At 41.2% G+C, this 13,567-nt stretch overlaps 1 protein-coding gene across 1 annotated transcript; it reads left to right on the top strand.

Moving 5' to 3' along the window:
- Nucleotides 1-8,625: 8,625 nt before the first annotated feature.
- fezf2 (FEZ family zinc finger 2) lies at nt 8,626-13,265 on the top strand. Its single transcript, XM_080890949.1, has 5 exons — nt 8,626-8,987; nt 9,270-10,118; nt 10,362-10,496; nt 10,579-10,711; nt 12,413-13,265. The coding sequence occupies exons 2-5, from the start codon at nt 9,366-9,368 to the stop codon at nt 12,661-12,663; spliced, it is 1,272 nt and encodes a 423-aa protein (XP_080747075.1). The 5' UTR covers nt 8,626-8,987; nt 9,270-9,365; the 3' UTR covers nt 12,664-13,265.
- Nucleotides 13,266-13,567: the final 302 nt, after the last annotated feature.

The raw sequence follows: 13,567 nt of genomic DNA, 5'->3' as shown, positions 1-13,567 counted from the left end.
AGCAGCATTGGCTAGTCATGCCCAGAGCCACAGAGTTAAAAGGTATTGCACAATTACTCAAAGGCTGAGTCATTTCATGTCACAACAGGATACCCACCTGATGTACTACATGATTTACTTAAGGAGACTGTACCTGTGTTTAGATGCTGAGTTTAGATCTTGAAACAGAAAGTCTTTCTCTCTAAACAGAATCATCAAACATTTCCCATAAAAGACAGGATAAATAAACTATACTGCTAGCCTTTCCGCTGTTGCTGAGATGTTGTTACAGTTGTCTCACCTACCCACACAGATGAGAGCATTGGTCACTTAGGCCGTCTGATTGCTGAGCACACACATAGATTTACCAGTGTTTTTCCAGAAGGGAGGTTGATTCCAAAACATTTTTTTTTTGTTTATTTTGAGGAGCATTATCGTCTGCTCACCGAAGAATTTGGTCCACTTGTGTCTTTATGGGCAATGAGGTTTGAAGCTAAGCACCATTTCTTTAAGAAGATGGTAAGACAGACTAGCTGCTTCCATAACATTTTAATGTCTTTGGAAAAAAACCCCACAAGTGTATGAATGCATAGACTCTCCATGGTTTAAATTTCAAAAAACCTGCTGCTGCTGCTATCTCTTCATTGAAGATGTCAAGAGTACCACGAGAGGTTGTAAATTAAAACGGACAAGCATTTCTATCACAGAAATTTCCTGAAGAGTAACATAGTTCAACTGACAAACAAGGCTGGATTTCAGGGCATCAGTTACAGTTTCAGCATGCTCCGGGTATATGGCTCTACTGATGGCTTGCCTGACTTTGCAGAAATACTGCAAATCATTGTTTGTTTAGACCAGGGGTCGGGAACCTGCGGCTCTTTAGGCTTTACACTGCGGCTCCGTGGTTTGAGAAAATAAATTGTAAAAGTATTTAGCTGAAGTGTATTTTATTTGTGTTAGTTCTTTTTTAACTTGTACTTCTAAATTGGAAGATTATCATGATCTTGAAATATAAAAATAAAAAGATATTTTATTATTTTTCGTCACTCAAAATAAGAGCCACACTCACGGAAGCTGGTATAGCTGCCGAAACACCGTGCTTTTATTGAGACAGCAACCACAGGTAGGCCAAGTATGGAGAAATGTAAGAAAAGAAAAATATCTGAAGAAAATAGAACATTTAATGATCCCTGGGCAGATTTATTTGCGTTTACTTCTGACGAGAGCGGCCTACCAGTATGCCTAATTTGTGGATTGTCGATCTTTGGATCCACATACGTATTTGAGCAGCTATTTCCCACCATGAACTATGTTAAAAACAAACACCGCTCACGCCTCACAGATGACAGCTTACAGTCCTGCGTAAAGATGAAAGTGACTTCGTACAGCCCCGGTCTGCAGACGCTGTGTGCAGAGTTTCAGGAGCAAAAGTCCTATTGTAAACATATCACGGCAGACCCGACGGTGTTTGCATGAACATGGTTTTCAGCTTCTCTTTATTGACCACTTTTCACACACGGTTGCTGTACGCAAGCAGCTGGCTTTAGCTTTCCAGCACAGAGCCTGACACATAACACAACAGCAGAGAGGGCACAGACTTTAAGGTGGAGAGGCGTGATTGCGGATGACACTCAGGTGCGTCCACCTCTTCTGCAGAGGTACTGCAGGCCAATAAGGATGACGGCTCAGTTTTTGTTTGCTACATGGAGAATTTAAGTTAAGCTTTTTAATTCATTTAAAAGAGACCTTCAACTGGATGTCTTTCTTTTTTGTAATTTTTTAAGATTTCAAAATGTGTTCATTACTTAAATAAAATTTCATTTTCTTTGTAGCACTTCATGGATTTAATAAGCAACACTTTATAGTTGTTTATACAAAGCATAAAGGTAAAAAACAATATATACAGTGTTATGTTCATTTTAGATGTCCAAAAGTATTTGCGGCTCCCAGTGTTTTCTTTTCCGTGGAAACTGGGTCTTAAAGGTTGCTGGCCCCTGGTTTAGACAGTTTATTGTTTGCCAGACGGAATCCCCAACAATGCAGAGGAACTTTTAGCAGCTGCACAGATGACCAATTCTTCACATTCATTTCAACAGATGAGGTTAAGGACGAAGGCACAATCGAACCATTTGAAACAGAACCTTTTATTACTGTCACGCTGACACCTGTGAACAAAGATATTGTTATACTGTGTTCTCTTCTCCATTGCCACTAGATCTCTTTCCAGCATGCAAAGGCTGTGTATCTCAAGCACATGCAAATTCCAGCTTTCCTTATATGGTTGTCACTCTTTGTGCTCAAAAACATGGTTCCTTAGACACATAGTCTCTTGTTTTTATTTGACCGCTAAGTGCACAAAAGATGCTTTAGTGTTGAAATAAAATTATTCTTTTCAGAGCACCAAAGCACTGAGATGAGATGTGAAACTTAACTGCAGTCTAAGAAATGTGAGGAACTACTTGCCATGATTTTAATTCAGTGACACTGTTTAAAATTGTATGCTTTAAAATGCAGGTTACCCAATAGAGGAATGCATTTATAGAGTAGTGATATTAATTTCCCAATAACTCAAATGGTATATTGGGGGGGGTGTCAAGCTTTCTAAATAAGTAAAACAAAAAAACAACAACAAAGAATTCTCATTCTATCTTTTAAATTAAATGGAGGACAGCTGCAGTGATCACTGGGTGGTTTCTATGGTTGCTCTAGTTTAGTGCCATTTCTGTTCAATTCCACCTACTCAGTTCTCCATGCAAATGACTGATTTCCAGCAAGAATACTGGGTTCACTGAACCCTTTTCTCACACACAGAGGCTTGCCTTTAAATGAAGTCCCACTGCCCAAGCAAAGAGATTTTCAGAATTTTCAAACACTAAAAACTATTTTTTTACTAGTGATGTTAACATACCTGTACCCTTTCACACATCTAGACAAACTAACTTCATTTCATCTATTATTCGTTTTGGGAAGTTGTCATTCTAAAACATATTTGAGTATGTTAACTAAGGCACCTGGTGTGTAACTAAGGTTTCATTATCTCATAAAGGGCATGTTAGAACATTTTCCTCTTAAATCTGACAATATGACACTGAAAGTTCCTTTGTACAGAGTGCTGGATTTGAATGCTCCCCTGTTTTGTTTTGTTTTGTTTTGTTTCGTTTCGTTTCGTTTTGTTTTTTGTTTTTTGTTTTTTTTTTGGGGGGGGGGGGGGGGGCAGATTGGAATGACAACAGTAATTGGTGGTTGGGGGGGGGTTGCCTGCTATAACTGTGAAATGTCAAAATAAACAGCTCTATGGCACATTGTATGCTGTGTGATTTAAGTAACATTTACATAGTTTTTATAAATTATATTGCTTTCTATAATCAAGTAGACTAAAATGGTAAAAATATATTTAACAGTACAGAATATGTTTTAAGTCATATTTTAATGGAAACAATATTTCTGTCTATGAATAAAATAAAATGAATGTAATTTGAAACATAAATTATAATCAAAAGACAACTAAATAAAAATGTCTTTAATATTTTTCATAATTATTAAGTGTAGGGGTAAGTACCTGAAATTATAAAACTAAAATCTTGTTTTTATCATTATTTAACTACCAGAGATGGTGGAAAGCCTCAACTGGCATCGCTCCAAAGAGTCCACCCACCACTTTAATCTCACTCTGATCTTGTTCTTAGGTCTGGCATAGTAACTAAAAATTTTATAATATTCCCTGAAAACCTTTTGTCTGGTAACTTTTAAGCAACATTTAAATTTGCAACAATGGATTATACAGCAGTGGGGAATATGTTTCCGTACAGTAAAAGTCTTTGTGAAAGTTCTGTAACTAAATTAAATGATACAAGTCCTCTACAGTTATCTTCTTCAACGCCATGTGCCAACACAGTGCAGAGCTGGCACCTAAATTCTACTATCACAGATATTAATCATGCATATGACTCTGGATGCTGTGGGTCCTCAGCAAAAGAAAGCCTCAAGTCAAAAGTACATGACTCCCTGTTATAACTTTAAATATTCTAGGAATCCCAAGCCAGGTACAAAGCGGTGCTCTACCTGTATTGTGACTTCGACTGAGAACATTGTCGGGCGGCAGAAAGGAATACTTCAAGGACCTCCTTAATCCCGCATCTTCCAAGGAGGAAGCAGAGTCTGGGGACGAGGGGGGCCAATCACCTATCTCTGGGGGAGAGGTCACTGAGGCAGCTATTCTGTGGAGTGTTATGGTGGCAGAGCCCCTGGGTGGATGAGGTCCTCCCTGAGTTCTTGAAGGCTCTGAATGTTGTAGGACTGTCTTGGTTGTCACAGCTCAGGTGACAGATCGGGGGCGGTACCTTGGATTGGTGGTTCCCATCTTTAAGAAGGGGAACCGGAGGGTGTGTTCCAACTAGAGGGGATCACACTCCTCAACCTCCTTGGGAAAGTCTATGTCAGGATGCTGGAATGGAGAGTCCATCCGTTAGTCCAATCTCGGTACAGGGTGAACAATGTGGGGTCTTTTTCCTAGCCGTGGAACACTGGACCAGCTCTTTATCCTCTCAAGGATACTTGAGGGTGAATTTGGAGTTTGAACAATCAGTCTACATGTGTTTTGTGGACTTGGAGAAGTCATTCGACCGTGTCCTTTGCCGTGTCCTGTAGGAGGTTCTTCGGGAGTATGGAGTGTAAGGCCCATTGCTATGGGCCGTTTGATCCTTGTACAACCGATGCAAGAGCTTGGTCCACATAGCTGGCAATAAATGGGACTCTGATGGACTCTGCCAAGGCTGCCCTTTATCACAGATTCTCCTTTCACTTCGGTGGTCTCAGAATTTCATCTCTGCTTTTTGCAAATGATGAGGTTCTGTTGGCTTCATAAGGAGATGGCCTCCAGCTTGCAGTGGAACAGTTTGCATTGTGAAGCAGTAGGAATGAGAATCAACATCTCCAAGTCTGAGGCTGTGGTCCTCAGCCCGGACAAGTTCCTGACCCAAGTGGAGGGGTTTAAGTATCTCTGGGTCTTGTTCACAAGTGATGGGAGAAGGGAGCGGGAGATCGACAGACAGATTGGTGCTGCATCTGCAGTGATGCGGACGCTGTACCAGTCCGTCGTGGTAAAGAGACAGCTAGGTGTAAAAGCGAAGTGTCTGGGTGCCTCCTGGTGTTCTGGACATGTCCTACTGGGAGGAGGCTCAAGGCCGACCCAAGACATGCTGGAGAGATTCTGTCTTTCAGCTGGCCTGGGAACACCTTGATGTTCCCCCTGACAAGCTGGGGGAGACCAGGGAGAGGGAGGTCTGGACTACTTTGCTTAGGCTCCTACCCTTGCGACTCAGCCCCAGATAAGTAGAAGAAGACGGACGGATGGACGGACATGTTCTAATCTATCCATACATCTGTCCATCCAGATTCCGTTCTGATCTCTGTAATAAAATATGAGTTGACAGTACTGAATGCTGCACTGGTATCTGGCAATGCGATAAGTGTTTACTAATATACCATCTACATATAATGTTACACTGTGTGTTGAAAACTGACCTTTATTTTGTAGTTATTTGTTTACATTAATGTCATAATTACACAATCACAATGATTAATTCAATTCAGTTTTATTAATATAGCACAAAACATAACAACAGTTGCTTCAAGGAGGCTTTATACTGTAAGGTAGAGACCCTAGAATAGTACAGAAAAGACCCCCTATGAGCAAGCACTTGGTGACAGTGGGAAGGAAAAACTCCCTTTTAACAGGAAGAAACCTCCAGCTGAACCAGGCTCAGGGAGGGGCGGGGCCATCTGCTGTGGCCGGTTGGGGGTGAATGATGGAAGACAGGATAAAAGACACACTGTTGAAGCAAGTCTGATGTTAATAACTAATAATTATATGTTTATTCCTGAACTTTTTTAAAGATCAATTATGACAGAATATACACTGAAAATGTCAGCACTTGTGTTACTTCAACACTGCAAGTCAGCGTACTAGTAAAGAAATTCATGTGCATATAATTGTACTGAAATCGATCAATCAGTCACTGAAGAATTTGTGCAGCATGATTTATGGTCCTGCAAATGTGTATGTCTGCATTTACATTGAAAAATAATGTGCATAAATGTAGATGGTTACAATTACCCCAGGAATTGTGGAGGGATGAAGACAGGAAAAACAGTTAAAAATCCCAACACTGTGATGCTAAGCTTTGCCACATCCAGCCCTTGCATACCTTCCGGCAAGAAGCAAGAGTCCCTTAAATCAATGCCTGAGCTAACTGTGGTTAGAAGTGAACGGGTGAGGCTGGTTACAGCAACAGGATCAGTGTATCAGTGAACCAGAAATAATATCTCAATTTAGAGTATTCTACCTTATGAGTAGCATAGAAACAACAAGCAATAATCCTTCCATGTGAGGTGGACTTGTAAAATTAAACAGAATAATACAAATGTTCCTATCCTAACAATAGCTTCCCTGTTAACAACCTTAAAAAGCATCCCTACCATATGCCTTACAGCATTAAGTTCCTTGAGGTTGGGACTTTGCACTATATAAATAAAACTGAATTGAATTGAATGTCCTGGGGTAAATATAGCATGAAGTGTGTGGTGACTGAGGTAAATTATTATCTTCTACACCCAATTATCATTTATCATCAACCTTAATTATCATTGATTAAAAAGAAATACACAAAACACAAAACCTAAATTTAATGAGCTAAATTACATTTTTATCATTGTCTTTTATAAAACTTTCATTAAACAACTACTACAAAATAAAGCAGCCCTCCCTGAGTATTTAGTGTTCTAAAGAGCTTTACAACACAAAATAGAGACACATTTCAGATAAAAACTTAGTGCAACATTTTATCGCACATATTTCAGTATAGCGATAGCGATAGATATGTTTTGCAATAAGCACATGGGTTTTTGGCATTCAGACTTTCTATAATGGGTTATAAAAAGTGGTCAACATCAGCCACTAATATCTTATGGAAGCCATTAACATAAAACAAATTCTGTTAAATGTTATTTATATCACAACAACAATTGCCTCAAGGTGCTTCATATTCGTACAGACCCGACAATAATAAAAATATGTGCGTATTGATGTTGTGACTCTGTTTGAAGGTTTAAAGGCCTCAGTGAAAACACAAAACAGCAGATTCTTTAGAAGATGGCAAATCCAAAATACATTTCAACCTAATGATACAGAATTTTTCTGTACAACATAAATGCTCTCTTAATTCAAAATTAACTGTATCGTCCAGTGTAAAAGTCTTGATTTAAGTGTCCGGATCAGCTTTTACAATTCTTTAAATGAAGGCCTGCTCACACTTACAAACAGAGGACAAATCCTATAAGTTGTGCTTCATTTAGAGATGCAAGATTTGATGATGCTGTAATGAGTCGATGTCAGTTTGATGAATAAAAATAGCTTTCTGTTTTTATGAGAATGAAAGCGTCTGAAATGAAGCTAAAATGATCGAGTATCAGTTCATGCTTGAAAAAAGTGGCACTGGTTTGTTAATAATAAGCAATGGAAATTTGCTAACATTAGTTAAGTATTACTTTAGAATTTGCACTGTTATTATAGTTACCAGAGGCTGTATGCTGCCTGAGGATGTCACCATAAAAACATGGAATTTCGATATATCACACCCATGTGTTTAAAGTTCCTGAACAGCGCTTCGTGATGCGACTTCATTACCTAAAACTACTTTTTGACTCAAATGTCAGGAGACTAGAACAAGAATACCAAGTGACAGAAAATTACATTATAGAGTAAATATATTTGTACGTGTTGCACAGAATAAATGCAGAATAAATTCTAGCCTAAATAGGTTTTTTTGGCGCTCTCAAAGACGCACGCCAGTTACCAAAAGGTGTGTTGTAACTTTTCGAAGAAGTTATATACAAATTATACTACTTTTCTAAATACCTTGAGGGTATTAAGTGTTACCGGTGATTTCCCATTCATATGACAATCATGTCACATTTTAGGCTCGGAAATAACATTATTATCTTAAACGTTTCACTTTCTTCTTCTTGTGTAAGTTTAAAGGTTCTGCCAAGTTAAATAAATACATTATAGCATCGTCATCATGCGCACTGAGCAAACGCTGTGATAAATAAAAGACTATTCATTTCGCCCATATTGCACACTCTTTTGATCCTCTGCATGTTTTATGAACTCCCCTCTCTCCCACTCAGTTGTTGGGAGTCCCTCAGGTAAATTGGCCTGCAAACACATAAATTCAACACAGCCCTTGTAGCGGATAGATGAGACTCTGCTGCCCATTGTAACTCCCACACAACACCGTGGATTCCAGCAAACTTCTTGTACGCCTCTTTAGAGAAAAGGCCTCTCTTTTCATTTGTCCGTGTATACCCCTGACCAAGCTAAGTCTTTTCTTTTTCCTCTCTCCGTCTTTAATCCGTCCCTCTATTTCAGGAAGAAAAAAAACACAAAACCAGTTCACGCAGTGCTTTAGTAGCTAAAAGTAAAAGAGCTTGTGTTCTCCCCACCACCCCCCCACGCAGCGCTGAGCCCTGAATCGCTCTGGAAAATTGCTTCTTTTGAATAGGGGGAAGGAGGAACAACGTTTAATAGGATCCAAAGGGAGTCTGTGCTCTTAAACAGGTGGAAATTGGACGTCCTCGAATTTATACAAATAGTAAGTTTATAAGCCGGCGAGGAAAAAGACGGATCCCATCTCCGAGGATTAACAGCTCTCTCCGAGAAAAAAAAAAGATTACTGTGTTGTTAACCAAATGAAAGCAGGAGACTCACTCAGCTCCTCCAAAGCGCGATTAATGATGAAAACACAATTGTGCAGCAGTTTTACTGATGGAATGGTTTCATATTTACGTGCCATCCCCTCTATAGATTTGTCTCCCTGTCACCCAGTTAGGTGCTTGGGTGCCCGATTATGTCAAGAGACAGTGATCTGCACTGATGAGGGGCGGGCGCTGCCAAGGTCTGACAGAGAGCAGTCGGCTGGTTTCTCCACTCCCATCTGAACAATAAGAAGGTAAAGTACAACACAGACGTAACTTTGGCTTAACTCGGTGTCCAGGAGCTCCGGCTACAACATTTCTTGCCCTCTGTTTCCTCCTCCTCCTCTTCTTCTTCTCCTTAACGAGCCCTGTAATGTCTGTTAATTTTGTGTGTGCTAGTTAATGAGCATTAATCCATCACCCCTGGATGCTATTGTTGCGAGGCGGGGGCCATTTGAATGCAAATGCGTGACACTGTGACAGCAAGGTGCTTATTAAACTGATGTGTCCGCCTGTCTTTTCTGCTGGGAGCTCAGGGGAGTGAAAAGACGCGGGGCAGCTGGACTATACACGGAGTTGCTCACACCAAGTTCTGTTCGGCTGCAAAGCGAAACTACTACAGCGGCAACAAAATGGCAAGTTCAGCCTCTTTAGACACGGTGGTGTCCTGCGGGAGGACTGCGCCGTCCGCGGCTCCCAAAACGCTGGCTTTCTCCATCGACTGGATCATGTCCAAGAGCTCGGAGCCGAAAGGGAACGCGGAGGAACGTTCAGAGGGGAAAAAACTGCTAGGGCTCTGCTCCCCAATCCCCTGCATGATCCCGCTACAGCCCTTCAGCTACGACCTCCAAGCCAAGGCGCTGATGAGCTATTCGGAGCTGTGGAGAGCCAGTTTTAGGGGAACTTTGTGCGGCTCGCCAGCTGCTCCGTGCAAAGGAAACTGCGGGTTGTGCGGCAAAGGGGATCCGAGCCTGAAGCAGCAGCTGCTGACGTCAGGGAGCAGGGTGGTAAAACCTCAGGTCCTGAACCAGGCCGTGCCCAGCAGTGGCTCGCTCTACTATTTCAATTACCTGGACTCTGCGTACCAGCAGTCGGAGCTGCTGGCCGGCCACTGGCTCTCCAGCCCGCAGGCCCAGGCCTCTCTGTCGGCGCACCACAGACTTTTGCTGCTGGAGAATGCCAAACTGACCGGTGTGGGCACCGACAAGCTGCCCACACCTCAATACCCACACAAGGAACATCTGCCAGGGCAGCTGGACCAGATAGTGAAAGAGAGCCACGGCCTGACAGCTGAGAAAAGCGGCATAAAGACACACAGCAAACTCAGCGGCAGTGGCAGTGCGGACGGAAAACCCAAAAATTTCACCTGCGAAGTGTGTGGAAAGGTACGGTTTTAATGCATTTTTGTACATTGTTATTATATTCAATATTTTATATTCTATATTTTATATAAAACATGAACAAATGCGCCAGCATCTACACACCTATATAAACTCAATAATGAACTTTTGAGGCCGATGTTAGTTTTTTTTTCTTCCTTTTTCTGACGCTTGTTTTAAAAATGCAGGTCTTTTGTCTTTTTAGAATAATGTTTACTCATATTTTGTATGCCTTTGTGTCGTCTGCAGGTTTTTAATGCGCATTACAATCTTACCAGACACATGCCGGTGCACACGGGGGCCCGGCCCTTCCTATGTAAGGTGTGCGGTAAAGGATTCCGGCAGGCCAGCACGCTGTGCAGACACAAGATCATCCACACGCAGGTGAGACACTGTTTCACTGTGACCTTTCCAGCTTTTTGACTTGACTTTGTTTGAATTATTTTCTCTCATTTTGACCTGTAAGGAAAAGCCTCACAAATGCAACCAGTGTGGAAAAGCGTTCAACAGAAGTTCGACGCTCAACACTCACGTCCGGATCCACGCAGGGTATAAACCATTTGTGTGCGAGTTCTGCGGGAAAGGCTTCCACCAGAAAGGTAAATACTGGGCGCTGGAGTCCTCTTTAATCAGCTGTATTATATTACTGACTGGAAATTGTATCCTGATGTGATGTTTCCTATTTTCAACACTGCGGTGATTCAGAGTGTTCATGTGCAAACGAACAAAAAGCTTTCTCTTCAGCTCGTGTTATTATTCCACGAATTTATTTCATGAAATCTGCTGCCGTGCAGCCTAGTCATTATTTTTGCTGGGTTGAGCAGTCAGCTTTTAGAAATCCACAACTCGGTGGAGAACTTCCTCACTAAGAGGAGACGTGATTGAAATAATTGCTACACTGGCTGATGGACTCTGTGCTTTAATTGTGCTGGATGCTGTTTAACATCTCGCGCACATTGTTTAGAATCGAATAAAATAATCATTTATTGTCATATACAACGAAATTGTGGGTTCTCAACTTGACTACTGACGAAAAATATAAATACGAAAAAATGCCATTTTATTTTATTTTATTGTTTTTGTTAAGCTGGACTTGAGATTTGGAGCATAAATGCACTAATAATTTTATAGCATTATGCACGAAGATTCCGATTATTCTGCCCGCTCAATATTGCGGAAGTTCGCAGCCGAGCAGAGCTCTTTATGCAGACTCGCTGGAGTTAGTGTGGCGACATCGGCGCTCATCCTCAACATTTGGCATCTGCGCTGCCGAAATAAATAACGTCTGCGGTAAAAGCAGAAAAAGCTTATATTTGAAGTAGTCAAAGGGGAAATAACTGTGGGCTCACCGATGAGCACGAATCGGTGGGTGGAAATGAGACTTGTCACTTTACACGGACTAATTCTACCTTCGAGACTGTCGCATTTTCCCCGGGTCATTAGTCAGACCCCGGCAAAGTTGGAAACCGGCCTCCTTTAGTTGCGGCTGCGCTTGATTTTGACAAAGTTTGACAACTTTTTGACTTCGGCACACAAAAAGCCGATTAATGAAGGCTGTGGGGTGGAGGAGGCTCCAGCTGAACTGCTGGTGGAAAAAGAAAAATCGCAGTTGTAAAACGCGTTCCCTCTCTGCTTTTTTTTTTTTTTTTTTTTTTTTTTAAATGTGTAGATGTTTCGCAGAAAAATTTATATTCAAATTTTGTTCAAGCGGTTTTATTTTTCAGATTCTCCTGATTAAATTATTTTCTTTGGCCAGATTGGAGTGAAATGTTTAGCTGTGTAATTTCAGGGTAAAAACGATTAACTCAGACCAGGCGGATTTTTTTTTAAATTAACCCAAGTTCCCCTGAAGCTGACTCTCCTCAGCTCTGACGGGCTCATCAGCGCATCTGCTCTCTGATATTAGAAGCCGTGAAATCTACAATATTTCTGAGGTATTGAGTGCATTTTTATCCCCTTTTTCTATTTTCTAATACTGGTTTTAGGCCGTTTTATACTAGAGGAAGGAAAGCTGGTTATGGTCAGACGACTGGTTTTCACACAGATGCACTTTTTTCGTTTGACCTGGAGTTGTTTCTATTGACACTCACACATCAGCGAGACATGAACGTTTGATTTCGTGCTGCGAAAAGGCCACGGGTTAAATAAGCAGATGTTAAAAGGGTGGCAAAAATTCTAATGTCACACCTTTCCCCCTTTGAATCCTTTTTTTAACTCCTTCTCAGAAGAATTGTGAAGACAAAGTGAAAAGACTGATAAAAATGACATTGTGTTTTAATTCATATACTCTTATTTCGCAGGAAACTACAAGAACCACAAGCTGACGCACAGCGGGGAGAAACAGTACAAGTGCTCCATCTGCAATAAGGCCTTCCACCAGATCTACAACCTGACCTTCCACATGCACACACACAACGACAAGAAGCCCTTCACCTGCGCCACTTGTGGCAAAGGCTTCTGCCGCAACTTCGACCTGAAGAAGCACATCAGGAAGCTGCATGACAATGGCTTCTCGGCGGCTTCAGAAGCCTCCAGAGAGCTGCAGAGCTGAGCCATTGCTCGTTTCCTGCTATGACTTTTTAGCGGGCAGTTTTTAAGGTCTGACAAGGAAGTGAGGGAGTTCAAAAAACTGGACCCGAATCTTTGAAAAGAAATGAGGTAATCGGCTCCCGTCAGTGTCTCAGCAGGAATGCTGCAGCGAACAAAAAACAGACAACATCCGCCCAACACTGTCGCGATGTTTTGGGTCCACATAGAATTTCTTTCTGCATTTCCACAGACTGAAAGAGAAACCCCCTGTCTCCACGATGGAACTGTAAATAACGATAATAATAATCATAATAATAATAACGTGAATCATCTGGGGAATGCATCGCCATGTTGTTTATTTCATTGAAAAACTGTTCCTGTGAATAAATAAGTTAAATTATATTGAAACTGAATGTCTGAGCCATGTTTGCATTTTGAAGGTATTTGAAAATAAAACAATTATATGATCAAAGTTTATTCTGAAACACTTTGTAAGGTGCAAATATCACATTTAGACAACACACACGTGCCCGCAAGAAAAAACCCGTAAATGAAAACAGAGAAGGCCGCGAGACAACCAAAGTGTGTGATATTCAAAGACGAAGTAACTAAAACAAACGACATTTGGAAATATAGTGGAAAAACGGCACAACCTAAAAAATAAAAACAGCGAAAAAGTCTCATTTGCTTCTTATCTTTCATTAATTCTATTTGTTACATTTTCCAGCAAATGTAAACTGGGAGGCACGCGTGCACGAGCGCAGACGGTACTGGTATTTTGGAGCGCGGGTACTGTATGCTCTGCGGCCACTTTTATTCAACATTTACTGACAGACACGATCTTAATAATACTGCATTTACACTTGACTCTGGCTTAATGGCACAAATGATCAGATATAACACGAGGCTCTTGAAAGCGAATTACA

This window comes from Rhamphochromis sp. 'chilingali' (assembly GCF_963969265.1).
Source record: "Rhamphochromis sp. 'chilingali' genome assembly, chromosome: 9".
Taxonomy (NCBI): domain Eukaryota; kingdom Metazoa; phylum Chordata; class Actinopteri; order Cichliformes; family Cichlidae; genus Rhamphochromis; species Rhamphochromis sp. 'chilingali'.
Note: the sequence above shows the minus strand (reverse complement) of the source record. Positions and strands in the feature narration are given on the sequence as shown.